The sequence below is a fragment of the Gopherus flavomarginatus genome, chromosome 14 (genome assembly GCF_025201925.1).
Source record: "Gopherus flavomarginatus isolate rGopFla2 chromosome 14, rGopFla2.mat.asm, whole genome shotgun sequence".
Taxonomy (NCBI): Eukaryota; Metazoa; Chordata; order Testudines; family Testudinidae; genus Gopherus; species Gopherus flavomarginatus.
The window spans coordinates 30,586,242-30,605,603 of NC_066630.1; the positions used below are offsets into that span (position 1 = coordinate 30,586,242).

A 19,362-nucleotide genomic window follows, 5' to 3' on the forward strand; every position below is an offset into this window, starting at 1 on the left:
GCAGTCAAACCAGCTTTTTGATAGCTCTGTATTATATCAGAACGTGGAGACAGTTATGGCAATGAACAGACTAATTAAATACTACTGATCAGAACAGTGACGGTAACATGTCATTTAAAAACAAAAAAACACAACGGTTTCCCAATCTTTTTTTAGCCTATAGGAAAACAGAAACTCTCACTAAGAGTCCCAGAAGTGGCTACAATATCCTGAGATGTTGGCTGAACCTGAGATGTATACAGAAGCACTAAATGTCTGTTCTGAACATCCAGAACAAAAATCAAGATTTTTTTTGTGATTATATTGCATTGCGCATTCACATCTAGATTACTGTTCACTATTATCTAGAGATTTTTTCCAAAATTATTGCTCTCCAGGTTTTTTTTCTTCCATGTGAATATCTGTGTTTTCGGTTTTATTTTTCCTCAGAATGTACTAGCTCGTGTTTTTTCATGTTGAAAATCATGTGCTATTTTCTACCCATATTTCTAAACTCACTTGGCACATTTGTATTATAATATTTCTGACCAATATCACTAGTAAATTTTCTTAAGCTCTTTGCACCATCTTCTAATTAATCAATTAAGCTATTAAATAAATTTTCTAATGCTATTCAAAACTTCTCCTTATATCACTTTTGTTGTTGTCTTTAGCCTGTTTTCCTATTCAAGCCATTTGAATTAGTTGTGAGGGGAAGATTTCATGATGTACTGTAGTATCAGATGCTTTACTAATATTTTCTAATTGATTTATTTAGTTGAATTAAGCTCATCTGGCAAGATTATTTCTTCATAAATTCATACAGTCTACCATTCACAGTCCATTAGTTTTTAGATGTTTAGTGGTGGTGTTTTTTATCTCAGCCACTTCCCTCTTAATATTTGTTCCATTATTGCACTAGATTCAGAAGTAACATATACCATCTGGTAACTCCTACAATTTGATTTGTTTTCAGAAGGTTGATTCCATATTTAATTATTTTTCAGTCTTCTGGCAGTTGATCAGTTCTCCATAATTTTTCAAAAATAGCTGTCAGTGGATCAGTAAGTTCACTGGCTAATTCTTTTAAATTCTGGTATGCATTACACTTCAATTTCCTGACATTTGCCTTCCAGAAATCTAATACCCTTTTACTGCTATGCACTTCATTCCCGTTCCTTGCTATGGTGCATTCAAGAAATCTGTGGACACTGGTACCTTATCTGTTTATGTGGGGTCCATCAAATCCTTTATCAGAGTGGATTGTTGAGAAGGTTGTTGAAAGATAATTTTGATATTACCTGGACTCTTCACACTTTTTTCACCCTTTCACTTTAGCTTTAGTCCTTTTTTGATCTTATTGACTAATCATGACCTCTTAATTATGGAGTATGGTCATAAAGTAATGCTTATCTCTTAAATGTATCAGCAGCCTTTGAAAACACTGACCATGAAGTTTTAATAGCTTGCTTTCAGAACCTCAGTGGGGTAGATGGTACTGGTTGAAGGATTCAATTTCTTCCTTCACCATACATGCCAGTACGGTATTCATATTTTCCCAATGTCTGACTGAGGCTGGATTTGGATGACAGAATGCTGGTTGAAGTCAAATCCTGGCAAGACAGAGGTATTACTAGAGGATAAAAATCATGAATGAAATACAAGTGGAAAATGAAAGATGACTAAGGCTTATGAAATTTGGACAAAGTACAAGCACCAGCCTTACATGACAGAGTCAGGCAGAGATTTTAAAAATTGGTTATCAGAAACTCCTAAATCTATATTTAGGCACCTAAATAAGTAGTCAGATTTTCAAAAGTGCTGAATACCCATCAACCCTCAGTGAAGTTTGAGCTCAAGCAAATACAGCCAGAGTTACCTGAATGTGTTATAGTCCTGCAGGAGGGAAGGATGAGGGGAGCATAAGAAGGCAGCCATGATTTTAACATTGAATGTAATGATCCAGATCATCAGCTGGTGTAAATTAGCACAGCTCCATTGACTCAGGGTTTGGACCAGTGTACCGGACTTTCAGGCCCCAGCCTCCACTTATGCATGAATAGCTCTGCATATGCACACCTATGTATCCATTTGGGCTGTAACACCTGTTTTTGCAAGTCATAGAGTCTCAGATTTGTGTGTGCAGGTGCCAGGTTTTACACGGGTAAGTTCTATTCAATCACATAAGATATTTCAAACTTACATGTGGGAGATACTGTATAGTATATGCACATGCAAAAGGACCTGTATGCACAAATGGAAGCCAGGTTAAGGCCCCAATGAAAATCAGGCCCATTACATCTACTGTAATGATAAAAATATATTCTCCCCTTTGATGTATGCATGTAATTCATAAATGATATTCAATGCCAGTGCAAAATGAGCATATTAATATTGAAATGTGTTTATTGCTTCTTACTATGTACATTTCACTGTGTGCATTATGGATGTTCAACCTTTTACAACACATTTTACTGAACACCAGAACCACAACCACCTGGCACTGCTGGTTCTTGTTATTTAATAGTAACTTCCAAATTAATTACATCATGAGATCTTCATTTGGAGAAACCGATTATGACAGTTTTCACTAAACTACTATTAGTGCATGCAAAATGCCCTTACCATATCTGCCATGAAGGAAAAAGATGTAAACATACCTAAAGGAAAATGGGACCACCATTGTATAAATTGCTTTTGCCAGTAATTGCCTTGCAGGCACATTTTAAAATAACTTGGAAGCTGACAGCAGTAAATTTTATTGTGATAATTGAAAACTATATTATTACTCAAGATGATAAAGTGCAGAGGTGGGGGTGAAGGGAGGAGAGATGGAAGAGAAAAGGCAATTGTTAATTTTTTTAGACTATGCCAAAGCAAATGCAAATTCCTAGTTTTGACGTATATTTTGAGGACCCGAAACAAGGCTTTTAATCAATGTATTATACATCAAATTGATAATGTTAACTTCGGATTATTCAAATGTATGAAATATTCATAGAGAACTGTCCAAAGTTTTACATTTCCCTGACTTTTTTCTCTATTAATTATCATGCCTGGAAGCTTTTTAGTAAAAGCAGCAGCCATCAGCCTGACTGAACCTGACAAGCTAGCAAGGCCCAATTATACTGGCACTCTCTGGCACTTTGATGTACTGGAAACGAAAAGAGATAGGGGCAAATTGTATAGCACATTATGTTAATGACTTGATTTAATCCAGCCACTAAACTTTATGTAGCCTGTTAAAAAAGATGCTAACACTAATTACGCCACTTTGGAAAGGAAAGAAGGGGACAAGCATTTCATACAGACAAAGTGAAGCTCATAAATGTTGTAAATGAAATGAAACAAAATGAAGTAATCTATGATTAATTATACATCATAGACATGAAGAAAAGAGAAAGAAGCAAGTAGTACAGCTAAGTACTGGAAAATCTGTTAGATTCCTTTTATGATCAACATATCTAAGAAAAAAAACATGAACTGTCTGATTTGCAACATGCAAAAAAGAAATAGTATGATCTTAAATGGCTTAAACAGTGTGGCATGCAGTTCAGATTCACAGTATAATTAGCATGATCTGTAAAAATCAGAAGTTTTATTTACAGTGTTTTAATGATTGCAGGATATTTATCTCAGACATAAAAGTAAGGTACTGATTTTTTATTAAAAAATCAGTTCAATCTAAGTTTTATAAATTGTATTCTTTGAATTAACTAAGTTTTCAGATACAGGAACCCATTTTTCTCCTAATTTTGAATTCTATGCTCGAGGCCCACCAACACCAACCTTATTTCAAATCTATTGATGTAATACTTAGAAACTTCTAGGTTCTTCAGTAATCTTATCTACCTTCTTGCCCATTTGCATTGTTTCCTGATGAACAGATCAATAGGGAAAGGAAGATGCTAATGATCCATAAACTAATCTTGCTAAAACAGAAAATCATTTATGATTGTGCTTAAATCATTTTGATAAAATAAACTGCAGTAGAACTCTAAATTTGAACATCAACTACATCATTGTTTGGCTTAATGGTGATGAGTAATTTCCTGTTTAGTTCATACTGTTACAGATTAAAGAATGTTATGGCATTCACTATGTAATTAAATATAATGCAGTTCCACCTATTAAAATTACTTAGGTATCTCTCTCTAATTCAGATATGTGGTAGCACTTCTGAACCTCTGTGAAAAGTGATGAATAGATGTGCAGCCAATCATGCATGAAACATTGCTTAATGTAGCTGGTTACATTATAGGATGTTGCTCATGCTTTACTGAGATAGTCTGACCACAGATCAGACTATTATTGACCATTGCAGATAATCACATTTTGGAATGTTAAAAAGCCAAGGTCACTCAGCCCAAGTAGGTTATAAGAGCGTGATATCACGCAAATAACCCTCTCAGACACAACAGGAAAAAAATCGCTCAGGTACTTATTATACAGACAGAAATCTTACAGTCAATGTTTTTTCGAGGAACTAACTTCTTTACTTTATAAAGACTCAACTTCAGGTCTATTCAGCTAAATTAAAGTCTTTATTCTCCATGTCTTTAGGAGACACTTACCACATTTTTAGTAAAGAAAATGTACAGAACCAAGTTTTCCAAACTTGTTCCATGCTGTATGTGTGTAATTATACGCAAGCCATTTTTATTATCTCTTGTGCATACAAACAACAGTAGAAACTACTCATGAAACTCTCCTTTGCATGCTAAAGTCAAGGGAATGCTCTTTTCACATGTGCCTATTCTATCATTTATACAAATGCACAAAACGGTACATGAACAAAGTTGCACCATGAAAACAGAGATTGTGAAAAAGCTTCTTTGGAAAAATGGCTGTTAGTGCTGCAGTTAGAAGAAAGATGGGGAAGGATAAGAAAAATGATCTGTGAGCATTTCAGCTGATTAAAAACTGAATATCAATTTAATGTATTGTCAACATCTTAAAGTCAATGGAAGTGAGGCAAGGGGTTGGTAAGGACAGGGTGGGTACTGTGGAGGTCATGACAATGGAAATTACTCCTCTTGAACAGTGAGCATGGTGTCTGCCAGAGAGAGAGAACTGGTGCTTTCTGTGTAAATAAGACAATCACCGGCAGGTTTTCTGCATGAAGTACAGGATAAGGAAGAGAATAACAAGAGAGAAAGTTTCTTGGAGATTCAGGTTTCATACACAATTACTCTCTATGGGCAAGCAATTAGTGCGTGAGTTCTGTTTTAACTCAAAGTGGCACCAGGCTGATGAAAGCCTCTACCTGCACTTTCCTTTTGCACAGTTTAACAAACAATAAATGAACCCCCACCCACAATAATATAAATCATAAATGGTAGCTCCTCTGTTTTCACAGAGATCCCTTTCGTGGTTTCAGGTCAGCCCAACACAGTATTCTTTCAAAGTGTTGAGTCTAAATAGCCTGAGCTGTATTTAATTAGCTTACAGATGGTAGTGCCTCCATAAACTGCCTCTGAACTCTGGATCGAAATTAATCCCTGAAATCATAGGAATTATTCTGAATCAGTGGAGCCTCCTTTTAGGGACACCACCAGTGTGGCAGGTCTTCTGTGTCCCCAATAGGGGTACCAAGACGTGTGTATACTGTCATATACATATATCAAAACACAAAAAAGTTATGTGAAAAAATTATTATTAAGGTAGCAAAATCAAGCCCTCAAAAGTTAGGAAATGTCAGAGGTGCCTGTGCAACCAGAATTCGGCTCCCTTATACAGTAACTCCTCACTTAAAGTCGTCCTGCATAACGTTGTTTTGGTGTTACACTGCTGATCAATTAGGGAACATACTCATTTAAAGTTGTGCAATACTCCACTCTTATGTTGTTTGGCTGCCTGCTTTTTCCACAGCTGGCAACCACCCTACGCCGCCTCCCTCAAGCATCTCCTGCCCACTGGCAGACCCCGTGGATCAGCACCTTCCCCCTCCTCCCATGCCACCTGCCCACGGCAATCAGCTGGCTTGTGGCGTTTTGGAGGCAGGAGGGAAGGGGGGGAGGAGTGAGGACTCGGTGAGCAGGCTTCCCCTCTCCCGAACGCTGCAAGCCAGCTGATTGCCCTGGGCAGGAGGTGAGGGGGAGGAAGAGGGAGCCTGTGCCAAGTCCTCACTCCTCCTCCCTCCCTCCCCTGCCTCCTGCCAGCAGCAATCATCTGGCTTGCGGCATTTTGGAGGCAGGAGCAAGGACTCAGTGCACAGGTTCCCCCTCCCTCCCAAATGCGGCAAGCCAGCTGATTGCCTCAAGCAGGAGGGAGGGGGGAGGAGCAAGGACTCGGCATGCCTCCCCACTCCCTCCCCTGCCTCCTGAATGAAGCAATCAGCTGGCTTGCGGTGTTTAGAAGAGGGAGAGGGAGGGGGGAGGAGCCGCCCCTGGTGCTTGCAGAGTAGGGGAAGCTGCTCTTGAACTTAAGCCTCCCATTTGCATTAATACTTGCAGGGAAATTGGATTCGCTTAACATCGTTTCACTTAACGTCGCATTTTTCAGGAACATAACTACAGCGTTAAGTGAGGAGTTACTGTACATATACATTGTGATACAGTCTTATTATATGATCACACATCATTTCCCTCCCCCAAAGACCCCTGCCTCATTCATTGCACAGAATGGATGGTGCTCATTTAATAGACAGCTATTCAATATTTTGTTTCTTCCTCATTATTCAATGTCTGACCCAAGGCCTTATTTTATTTCACACTAGTTAAACCCTGCTCTGAAGCCAGAACTATTAATTTCCTGATGGGCTTTTCTGTGGTGCTCATCACTACAGAATCTTAATGCTCCAGAAGGATTATTTTTACATCTCTGTTATATGTGGGTGTATTATTCCAATTTTATAGATGGGGAATGGAAGTACAGAGATATTAAGTTCCAAAGTATCCATTAATTTTGGGTGTCCAATTTGAGACACTTAGGACGTGATTTTTCAGAGTACTTAGCATTATGTACCATTTTACAATACATGTCAAAAACAGCTCTCATTGCCTGTAGGTGCTGCTGTATGTGCTCACTACTTCTGCAAATCAGACTGCAGGACATCAAGTCAGGCACTCAGAAAACGAGGAACAAAATTAGTAATCAACTATGAAAATTTTGGTGTGACTTGACTGGCATCACACCACACAGAATTCTGTGGCAGAGGCAGGGATACACTCCAATTGTCCAGAGGCAGCATTCAATAACCATGAGACCAACCTCTCATCCTCCACCACCCTGCCTCTTTCACTCCACACTTTCCAACTTCTGCAACGAATGAAGCAAGGTTCTTACAGAAAACAGCCTCTTGCACTACACACACCACCCTAATTCATCCCCAGAGCAGGTCCATCCTGTTCACTGAAGGAGGCAGGGGTCTTTGTATGTCATCATGTAATTAAAGATCACAACATAATGCATACACAAGGGGCCTGAATTAATGCCACTTTAATTCTGGTATTTTCTAGCTTCTGAGTGCTTGACTTTGCAACATTAACAATGTCCTCCCAACACAGTGTGTGCGTGTAATTTCCCAGGTTTTTAAAAAAAGCAAACTGAAAAATTCCATCATGTGGCATCACACTGACACCCTCACGGGTCATCAGCATGGTACATCCACCACACGGACCTCTGCCACTTCAATCAATGGCATAAATAATAGCTGCAGTAGGCTGTAATACTGCATGTGGGCCAGCATGAGACAAGATGGAACACTTTACCAGCTGCTTTTAACAGATATTTCTTGACAGCAGAGGAATGGTGAGACTCAGGAATCTTGGATTCCATTCCAGATGCGGGAGAGTTCTCTAGTGGGCACAGACTCTTCTGCCCATTTCCCCGAAGTGTGACCCCTTCTGCCTGGTCTCCTCCAACCTGTGCTTGTCCCAGTCTTATTTTTCTCCCACACTGGCTCCTCATCCCAGTCACATTCTCTTATGGAACCAGTCCCAGTCTCCACTCCTCAGGCTTCTCATGCTAGTCCCAATCTCTTTCATAGGGCCATTCCCAGGTTCCACTCCCCCGCCAATCTCTCAGCTTCTTGTCCCCAGCTCTATGCCCAGCAAGTCCCAGTTCCAAGTTCCCCACCCTGTCTGTCTCTCATCCCCATGGCCTCCAGTTACATCCCACTGTTCACACTCCCCATCCCACTTACTTTCAGTCCCAATCTCCTGCCCTGGATCCCATGTCCAATCTCAGAGCTCTCTTCTCCCCCCCTCCTCCCAAAAGATCCTAGTCTCTTTGTCCTGTCAATCTCTGTTCTCTCATTTTGCTCCAGCTCCTAATCAGATCGGTCTCCTCTCCCCTCATTTCTCCGACCCACTAGATCTCAGTCCAGCTCTCCTTGCCCAGTCAGTACCTGTTTTCCCTCCCATCAAAACTCACTGTCCCAGTTTGCCTCTCCCCAAATCAACCTCCAGCTCCAATGTGCCCACCCCAGAGGGTCGTTGTCCCAATCTACTACTCCTCTTACCTCCTACTGACCTAATTCTTAAGAGTTGAGGATCAATCAGACCCTTAATTATTAAAAATAATTTGTCTATAGAAGATTAGATGTAAGTATTAAAATTGGAAAAATGTTAAAATTGAAGTGCTTAACAAAACACAGCAGTCACACATCGATAAGATTAAATGTGGAATTTCTAACAAGATTTCTGCTTCTCAGTAGATTAAACTAGCACTAGCACAAATATTTTAGTAGCAAGAATTGTAAGTATTAATGTTCTAATAAATTCTAATTACAAACATATTCTATTCTTGTAAAGCAGATACTATTATTACAGAAATACCTTAACACAAGCATCCACTGCTAAAATTGTTTACAAGTAACTTTTATTCTATAGAACAAGTTACTGTGTGTGGTTCTGGTATCACAGAGCAGGCACCATAAAATTAATTAATGCATTATATTTTAACCAAACAACACATTTAAATATTATTGTTAAGATTTTGGTAGTAGTGTTTTAATCAGCAAGTGGTTATAATTTGAGATGGAACTTACACTGAAAATAGCCTCTCCACCTCTTGAAACATTAATGACAAGTTATCTATAAGCCTTCTTGTAATTTGGCAATGGCATGATTGTTGAAGAACAGAACTTCTAGGATTTATACAGTTCCTAACATCTTCAGTTATTAGATTAACACGTAAAAATTAATTACATTTCTTTACTAATTACTAAAAGAAGACTGTAATTTTTAGAAGCGTCTAATCTAGTAACACTTACACTTCTAAAACTGCTGTCCCTTAAAATTCAGATTAACTGAAATCCGATTCCAAAAATTACCAAAGCCCGTTCCGGCACTCCTGCAGAACTCCTTTTGACTGAAAATGGGATTCCTCCAGATCGGTGGTGTGCAACCTGTGGCCCGCAGCCGTCAGGGTATTCTGCTGGCGGGCCACAAAACAGTTTGTTTACATGGGTTCGCCGTTCCTGGCCAATGGGAGCTCCGGGAAGCAGTGCAGGGACATGCTTCCCAAGCAAGAAAGTTGTACTGGACACAAAGGATATTGGCATATAATTTGCATATTATTTGTTTATGCTTACAAACGTGTACCTGCACAGGTATTACATAGTCAGATCTGTAACTGTCTGACCTGAGGCCCAAGTTTTGAAGATTACTGAAAATTTACAGCTTAATTTATGTATATAGAAAACCTCTATTTGCATGCATAATCAGGTCATTAGGTTAAGTTACCTGATGTGTGTGCATAAGTGCCCTATTACAGCTTGAAAACAGGTACACATACAAACTGAAGGCTCTTTGAAAATCTAGCCCTTGATATCTCACTGCTGATATTAGAAGAAGACACATTTAAAATATGTTTTTCTTAGATTTACATAATTTCCCAAACAGAAGCATTTAATTGTCATAAATATACTGACTGACCTGTTTAATATTCTTGGACACTGGGCTAGGAACAATACAGTCATCACTGTCAGTTATTATTGATTCCATGGCATCAGTTGCCAGTCTATTATCTTGATCTGTTGGGGGGGGGGGGGAAAACAGTTAAATTCTGTATTTGTAGTCCATTTGAGATTTGTTGAGAAACCTAGGAGCATAATATTAGTTTTTCTAATAAATATAGTTTGAGAGAGTCATGCAAATCATTTATCATTTGCAGACCATGACACAGGCAAATCAATGACTATTAAATGGTCTAGAAAGTCATATTGTTTTTCTTCTGATCTGCTAAAAACACTAATGGCTATGATGGTGGAAACAGAGATACAATCATATCAAACCTCCTGTGGTAAACAACAGTGTAAACAAAGATTAGTTTAATATAGGAATTCAGGCTGTCAATTTTTTTAAAAAATTAGTCACAGTTTTAATTGCACAGTTCAACAACAGAATACCAATTTACATTTATTATAAATATTTTTGGATGTTTTTCAACATTTTCAAAATATATTGATTTTAATTACAATGCAGAATACAAAATGTAAAGTGTTTACTTCTTTTTTTTTTATTACAGATATTTGCACTGCAAAAAAGATAAACAATCTACAAGTTGAAGCATGAAGGGGCACACTAATGTTTAGCGTATCTGGCGTGTAAATACCTTGCAACACCGGCTACAATAGTGTCAAGCAAAGACCTGTTCTCACTTTCAGGTGACATTGTAAATCAGAAGCAGGCACCCGTAAACGTAAACAAACATGTTTCTCTTAGCGATTGGCTGAACAAGAAGTAGGACTCAGTGGACTAGTAGGCTCTTAAGTTTTACATTGTTTTGTTTTTCAGTGCAATTATGTAAAAAAAATGATTTTACATTTGTAAGTTGCACTTTCACAATAAAGAGATTGCACTCGTATGAAGTGAACAGAAAAATATTATTTCTTTTATCTTTTTCACAGTACAAATATTTGTAATAAAAGTAATATAAAGTGACCACTGTACACTTCGTATTCCGTGTTGTAATTGAAATCGATATATTTGAAATTGTAGAAAAACATCCAAAATATTTATAATAAATGTATATTGGTATTCTATTATTAACAGTGCAATTACAATTGTGATTAACTTTTTAAATCAAGTTAATTTGTTTTGACTGAACTGCTGGAGTTAACTGTGCTTAATTAACAGCCCCTAAAAGGAATATTGATTTAATCTGTGGATTTCCACTGTTTAGGTTTCAGCAGCTTGCACATAAATGACTACATTGCAAAATAATTTCTCAGAAACAGGTTAGGCTTGGATTCAGGCAGACACTTCTACAAAGCTTTCAGCTCAGTTTTGCGGGAGTAAAAAAAAATTATAAATAAAATAAAAAGCAAAGGGGGTTAACTCTTCATTTTTGCATTCCTAATGACAATAGAAGGCCTAACAAGAAGCTATAAACAATTGGATGTAAAAATCTAGTATACTGTTCCCGCCCTTATTTAGTAGACAAGGACTCAGTTTGATTCCCTGACACTAAGGGCTTGTCTACATCACAAAGTTGCAGCGCTGGTGAGGGGGTTACAGCGCTGCAACTTAGGAGGTGTACACATCTGCAGGGCATCACCAGCGCTGCAACTCCCTGTTTGCAGCGCTGGCCGTACTCCCGTTTTGTCTCGGGTGTAGAGGATCCAGCACTGGTGATCCAGCGCTGGTAATCAAGTGTAGACACTTACCAGCGCTTTTCTTGACCTCCGTGGAATAAGCAGGTATCCCAGCATACCTGAGGAAGCCTCTCTGGTAATCAAGCAGGTCTCCTTCCCCGTGGTTTGCTCCGGTGTTCTCCGAATCCCCCCCCAAGGGGGTCTCCTTCCAAGCGGTTTGCAGGGGGGTTCGGGGAACACGAGAGCAAACCGCGGGGAAGGAGATCCGCTTGCTCGGGGGTTCGGGGAAAGCGAGAGCAAACCGCTGGGAAGCAGGTCTCCTTCCCCGGTTTGCTCTCGCGTTCCCCGAACCCCTGTGCAAGCAGGTCTCCTTCCCCGCACCCCCGAGCAAGCAGGTCTCCTTCCCCGCCGTTTGCAGGGGGGTTTGGGGAATGCGAGAGCAAACCGCGGGGAAGGAGATCTGCTTGCTCGGGGGTTCGGGGAACGCGAGAGCAAACCGCGGGGAAGGAGATCTGCTTGCTCGGGGGTTCGGGGAACACTGGAGCAAACCGGGGAAGGAGACCTGCTTTCCCGCGGTTTGCTCTCGCGTTCCCCAAGCCCCCCTTGAAGCCGCCCAACAGCGCTGCAGTGTGGCCACATCTAACACCACTTGCAGCGCTGGTTGCTGTAAGTGTGGCCACTCTGCAGCGCTGGCCCTATACAGCTGTACTAATACAGCTGTAACAACCAGCGCTGCAAAATTGTAGATGTAGACATACCCTAAGCCTAAAATAAGAGCTAGAACAGGATGACTTGGCTTTTGTAGTCTGTATATAAATCTGCCACTAACAACTTGAAGTCACAGATGTGATATGATGTACTGTCCTCTCAGAAATGATCTTTGATATTACTGTTGGCTATTATCTGCAGACAAAATAAGAACACTTTTTAAAATATTCTTTAGAACGTCACTCTTCTGAAGGGAGACTATAAAGACATTTAAAACAGAAGCCAGGTTTCCTTTAATATTTTATGAAACTAGGTCAAATACCAAATTTTTGCATTCAATTACTATATAACTTCCAATTGGGCTAAGAATAACATCAACAAACCCAACCAAGTACAGCCATGAGCAACACCAGAATATAATTTCTGTTGTGAACCTTCTTACAATGAGGTAGCTCCCACGGTTAACAACAAATGCTTAAAATGGAAAGAGTGGTAGCTTTATTAATTAAATAGATTCATTTATAATTTATAAAAATGAAAGTTACCTTCTGGTTCCAATTCCTCAGTTATTTCTGTTTCATCTCCAGAAGTAGCTGAGCTCTGGTCAGTCAATTGACCCTCAGATAGCTGAGAGAGGTCATCTTTTTCCTGCTGAATTTCTCCAGAAGTTTCCTTTACTTTATCATCTGCCACTCTTTCCTGTATAACCTCAAATAAGTAGGTATATTTATAGACATTCTGTGGTATTTATAACACCTACTAGAATAGGAAAAGCTACTGAGACTTAAAGCTTGAAGAGTTATGGCTCGTATGCATTATATATGTGACCTATTAGTAACGATATAGCTTAAACAGGACAAAGAGCAATGAAAAGCTCATCAATTATCAACTGCAATAACAAATATCTGACAGAGTAAAAAGGACAAATTCATAACAATTTACATTTTCTAAAGATATAATTCATAAAATCTCTTGGCATCTGTCAACATAAATTCAGCCTCTGAAGGTCTCAAAACATTTAACTCGTATTTTAAACCATTTATTTTTAGAAAAACTATTATTCTGATGGTATTTTTATAACCCTGATTAGCCTTTCTGCACTGCATTAGTTTTCATGAACTGCAAATAGCAGTAAAAAAGAGCCAGTTTAAAAATTATATATTTAATGTGTCAAAAATCTAGGGTAAGAGAAGCCTTTAGTTTATAATTTATTCTAAAGTTCTCTTTCCCCCTGCTTTCAGATCCACTGAAATCATAGAACATGGTACCTTTTTCAATATGTACTAAATCTGGGATATCACACCCACCAATTCTGCTGGAGTAAGTTTTATCTACTCTGTAGTGAGCTCAGTAAAGTTTGTTACCAGATCATTTTCTTTCTGGGTCTGATTTCGCTCCCATGCCAGACATTTGAGCTGTACCTGTCCTCCTACAGTACTGGAGGCATGGGGCTCCAAGGCTTCCCATAACCATTCTATTCTTGGACCAGGTGAGTCCCTCCACTCTAGACCACTGCAGCCTAACAAAGGAACTTTAAGAAGCCACTGAGGACTCTTCCACCAATTGAACAATTCTCTTCTGGTATGACGCTGGCTTTAGGCCCTCCATTGGAAAAGGAGATATGTCAGAGCTGGGACACTGTGCTCCAGACAATCCTTGGCCAGTGAAACATTCTTTAGGAAAAACAGTGGCAATGGCAGAGCTCCCTTTTTGCAGCTCACGAGATGATCTCTTAACAGATGGAACTCCTTGTAGTCTTTGGCACATTCTATTTGGCCTGCTCTGCCTTGAGGGGAGAAAGAGGAACAAACAGAAAGAGTGCAGCCAGGAAAACAAAACCCTTTAAATGTGTCCCCCTGAGGTGAACAGGGGGAATCAGTTTGTTTATTTGCCTTCAGAATAAGCATTAAAAAGAGGAATATGAATGTAAAATCAGGAGCACTGAACCACTGTTCTGTTAGTTCACCAGACTGATAATCTGTCAGGAGCACTGTTTCTGCGACAGCCACTGCTGGCAGTAAGAGAGGTGTAATCTAAATGTCTTGGATTGGGAAGGAAGGTCAGGTGCCAGAAATGAATATCCTTGCACAGGTTTGCAAAACTATTTAATTATCCTTATTTTCCTCTGGGGAACGGAGAAAGGTAAAGTTTCCAGTTTAGTGCAATGACAAATGTGACTTCACTGGTGTAATACACTGGACAGGTGAACTAAAAGGTGGTTATCCATCATTTCAAGAGATATAAAAGAAAAGAAAGGGTAGATTTGAAATAAATTATGTATTTAATACTTTTCTTACCCTTGGTATTTTACATATTCAGCATATATTCCACAGTTGACATTTTTTTTGCTGTTATCTAGTGATCATTTTTAAAGGGAAGGAGGAGATGCATTTAATTCAAGTGTTAAAAGCATAAGGAATTATTAGGAATATTACTAGCTTAGTAGTGGTTGAGAGAAAATAATGTTCGTCACTGAATCACTTATATTCCAATGCATTTAATGAAATTTCCTCCATTCAAATACTAATCCAGGCTTAGCCTGTTAGATGTATTTTTCCCCCCTTTCTATTCCCTCTGCATGTACAGTTGGAAGGCTACATACCATGTAAAGAAGCAGTAAATCGGACAGCAGACCATAATGGGAGCACTACGCATGTTCCTTCCATGAACACTAATCCTTTTTGGCACTGTACTTTCGATTCTTTAATATATAACATGACATGTCTTGTACACCTGTATAAAACCATTTACTAAAACATTCATTTGACCTGCCTGACAAAACAAGTAATTTTTTTCTCTTAGATTCTTATCTTGTATTTCCTAGTTACTTAGCAGTTGATGAACACACAGCACTTGGATGATAATGTTGATACCAACTTCATTCCTGACCACTTAGTCAATTTCTCTACTATAGTTATTCATCAAGAGAACCAATTAAAATTCTAATTACCAAACAATTAGGATATCACTGTATTACAGTTTTACCCTTAGCGCATAACTAAACAAATCTGATATTGAATTTTCTGCTACAGCTATCAACATATAAAGCAAATTCAAGCGCAAATTGGTATATGACATCATAAAACTTGAACCACCTCATACCTCTGGAACATTTGAAACAGTGCGTTTATCAGCCTTAATTTTCTGTGAAATTTCTTCATTGTCTTCATCAGCAATAGGGCTCTAAGGTATTGGCACACAATAAGGAGACATATTTAACTGATATTACAAAACGAGCACATAAAAGGCTGAAAGCTGGGCTGAAAGTCTAACGAGCCTCCTTTTTGCAGCTGCAATTGTTTATATTGTCAAAATGGTCACAGGAATATCTCAGAACCAGAGTGTATCATAACCAGACAAAGTAAATAGACTACTAAGGTTTAAGTTTATTTCTAACCCATTTGTGTTTCTGAATTTCTTAAACTACTACAATGCTGCAATGTCTGGGCTATAATCCATACAAAAAGCTGTTTTGATTCTTTTTATATAATTAATGGAAACTTCTACTAATATTACTTTTGCCAGCAATTTAGGTCATTTGGACAGCAAAGCAGGGCTTTTCAAAGAATGGAGTTGAGCACCTAAATCCCACTGAATTTCAATAGGGTTTGAGCACCTAACTCCCTTTAAAAATCCCAACCTTATGCATCAAATTGTACCTGAAAACAACGTATACAGACTCCAAATGGCAAAAAATATGTATACAAATATTTGTGGGGACAAATTAGGAAGGGGTGGGGGAATGGCCTTTTGAATAAATTTGGTCCCAAAATATATGTTTATATTATTTATATAAGTCTAATGTGACTAAAGTTACATTTAAGTGGAAGTCTTACATATTTGATATAAACACCTACACTTCCTACTTTCATTTTTCAGATTCAGGCTTTTGAAAAAGTTTGATTCTATCAGTGCTGAATTTGATTTTCTATTGTGAACTTACAATAGACTACCTTAGTTTGTACTTATGCTCTTTGGTATTTTTACTGTTCAAAAGAAAGTTTACTCTGACTAAAATTTAACTGACAGTAGGAAGAGTTGTAGATCAACTCTGTTTTTAATATGATTAATTAAGGTTATCAAATGCACTTAGGACCAGAAGAAAGTAACTATATAGCCCAAATATAATTAATACACCATATTAACAAATAATAAACTACACTTAACACTCATTTCAGGATATTTTACAACTGATGTTAGAGACTCCATTTTAGTTAACTGGCTTCAGCTGATTAAAATAGTAATTATTGGTACTATAATTTGTTTAAATTATTGCATGAGTACATTTTCAATACATAAACTCTTAAGAAAATACTTAAACCTCACTGGAATCTGCAGTATGCTGACATCCATAAAAGAGACTTTCTTGTCTGCTAGAGCAATACGCTGTCTTGGTTTGGGCTTTGGTGCCTAGGATAAATCAATATAATTAAAAAAGGTGTTTGCCACAATGTGGTACTGGCCCTTTAAGAACAAAGAGGCCAAAGCACCCATGACTCATAAGCTGCTTCCTAATTAGCACCTGGACCACAGAAATGAGGAAGAAACAGAGTGGAGGAGTCAGTCAGGAAAAGGGCAGGTGAGAGTTGCCTGGGAGCAAGCGATCTGTAAGTGAGAGCTTCCAGACACCACAAGACTCTAGCAAGACCCTGGAGAAAGCTGTAGGTGGTTAATAGAGAAAGGCTGAAAGCAGGAGAGCATCAAGAGGGACTTGCTGGCTGACCACTCCAGCCACACAGCAAGCGCAAAAAGCCTGGAAAGAGCTGAAAGCCAAAGAGGCAGGCATGCCTGTTCTGCCACAGCCTACTACCTCAAAATTCGGCCTCTGAGTGTCTTTTTTCCTCTCGTATTCTCCCGATGTCTGTATTTCCGTCAGTTCCTTTTCTGGGAACTTCTAAATAACAGGTAGAAACACAGTGGAAGCTAGCAATGTTTGGAAAATTAATGAACAAGACTGAAATATTTCCCTGTAAAATCTGACTGAGGATTTGGAATTTACTTATTTTAAAAATAAAAAGGTAAATAATTTGAAATGTCTACAAAATGGTTCTATCTAAAAAGGTTAGTGTTTGCTTTGTCTCTCCTATACAATTGTCTATGTGTACAGAAGACTTTTAAAAGCTTCAAAAGTGACAACATGGAGGCTTTTTCTTCCTGCAGAAATCCAACCGGTGGTTGTATGAAGTATTTCTACTAGTCTCTATTAAATGCACTGTATTGTAAGGATTAATCCCACTTGGCAAGGTTGGGCAGGATGACCTACTGTAATAGGTCTTTTCTATCTCTAACTTCTTTGAATTTGTTAGATTACTTACTGTCATTGATGAAGTAAAAGAAGGGGTCAGGGTTAGAGTCAGCACTTCCTCCTTCACTGGTAATTTAGTTGCCATTGGTTTTTCATTTTGGATGTAACTCACTAGGTCTGCTGCCACTGCTGATCCACTTGGAGGTAGATAGGCAAATCTCCATTTTAGGTCAACGTTGATGGTGCCAGAAGAATGTCCTTCAGAATCTGTTAGTTCAAATGTACCTGAAAGGAGAGTGCAAAACCCAGCTAGCTATATAGCTATCATGCCGAGTGAAACAACATGTAATGCAAGAATTACAGAGGAACAGCATTCAGTTTCTTGAGCTCTCTTGAGAACCACATCCAAGACAGACTTTAGAATATTAATTCCAAGCAAAAGGATGCTTCCTGTAATTTCAAGTCTCACATGGAGAGTATTTTAAAGCAAAGAATTTTGAGGGAAGGCCATAACTACAAGAGGGAAAAAAGTAGTGCAAAGCAGGCAAAACAGGCAAAGTGTAGTGTAGTGTAGGTGCCACTCTTGCCTCGTAGGGCAGGGGTTCTCAAACACAATATAGCAATAAGATTTCTTATCCACGTGAGGCTGTTCCTAGTATTTCCATCTAGGTCAGGGGTTCTCAAATAGGAGGTCGGGACTCCTCAGGGGGAGTCACTCTGAGACTTCTGCAGCAGTCGGGGGCAGGGGAGGAAAAGCTCAGTGGTTTGAGCATTGGCCTGCTAAACCCAGTGTTGAGAGTTCAATCCTTGAGGGGGCCATTTGGGGAATTGGGACAAAAAAATCTGTCTGGGGATTGGTCCTGCTTTGAGCAGGGGTTGGACTAGATGACCTCCTGAGGTCCCTTCCAATCCTAATATTCTATGATGACCCAAGGGCCACCAAAGCAGATGGCCTGGGTGCCAGCTGCTTAGGCAGCCCTGAGTACAGCCACACCAGCCACTGCTGGAGCGACTCCACAACCAGCTGCTTGGGTGGCCCTGCAACTAGCCGCACCAGTGCTGCTGGAACAGCCCAGGGGACAGGTGCACCAGCCACTACTCAGGCGGCCCCAGGCAACTGGCCTGAGGATATAGTAAGCTGGCCCTGGGGACTGCCCCACCTGGCCCCAGGGACTGCTTGAGCAGCAGTGCTGGGGTTGGCTGGAGCAGCTGCTGCTCAGCAGCCCCCAGCAGCTTGGGCTGCTGGCCTCAGTGGCCCTCGGCAACAGTCCTGGAGGTAGCTGGAGCTGGACAAAAACTTTAAAATAAGATTATGAAGCAGCTCTGAGAGTCCACTGCCTAGCAGACCTGGGAAATGTTTTCCTATTTTAAATACACATTAGAAACATTTTTCCCTAACTGAAACCACCACATATATTTTCTCTTCAATACATAATAGAATTACATTTTTAGAGTCTCAGCATGGATCTCTGCAAATGATTTCATTAAGTTATTTTCCAGTGGTGCATTAAGGAGCCATAATTATCTACTGTAAATAAATACGTTTTCTAAAAATATAAGCTATACGTATAAACAGGCAGCCTAAAGTACACAAACTACAGCACCAATTAAGTGCAGCTAAGTATAAGATTAATAACAGATATGCTAAATGTTTTTCTTTGACAGCATTATTTTAAAAATAAAATAAAAAAGAAAAGTAGCAATACCTTTCACTTAGCTTTCAGTTTACTAGATAATTCAAAACTTCACAAGCAGTGTTTTAATATTTCAACATATTCCTGCTATATGCCCCAATCCCGCAGTCAGATATATATGAGAGCAAGTGTCCATCTGTGAGGATCTGATTGCAGGACCATGGGCTCAACTGATACAGTATTTGGACATATGT

General features: G+C 39.2%; 1 protein-coding gene across 9 annotated transcripts in view; it reads right to left on the reverse strand.

Annotated features, from left to right (window-relative positions):
• Positions 1 to 19,362, reverse strand: part of RPGRIP1L (RPGRIP1 like) — a 119,280-nt gene that overhangs the window by 34,923 nt on the left and 64,995 nt on the right. For 5 of the 9 annotated variants that reach the window (XM_050922519.1, XM_050922517.1, XM_050922516.1 and 2 more), the window contains 6 exons: positions 17,545 to 17,759; positions 17,040 to 17,123; positions 16,556 to 16,639; positions 15,332 to 15,412; positions 12,775 to 12,937; positions 9,861 to 9,958 (listed from right to left, as the gene is read on the reverse strand). In XM_050922519.1, the coding sequence (XP_050778476.1) occupies positions 9,861 to 9,958; positions 12,775 to 12,937; positions 15,332 to 15,412; positions 16,556 to 16,639; positions 17,040 to 17,123; positions 17,545 to 17,759 (725 nt within the window). The remainder of the gene's footprint in view (positions 1 to 9,860; positions 9,959 to 12,774; positions 12,938 to 15,331; positions 15,413 to 16,555; positions 16,640 to 17,039; positions 17,124 to 17,544; positions 17,760 to 19,362) is intronic. The other 4 variants (XM_050922520.1, XM_050922522.1, XM_050922521.1 and 1 more) reach the window with 4 other exon arrangements.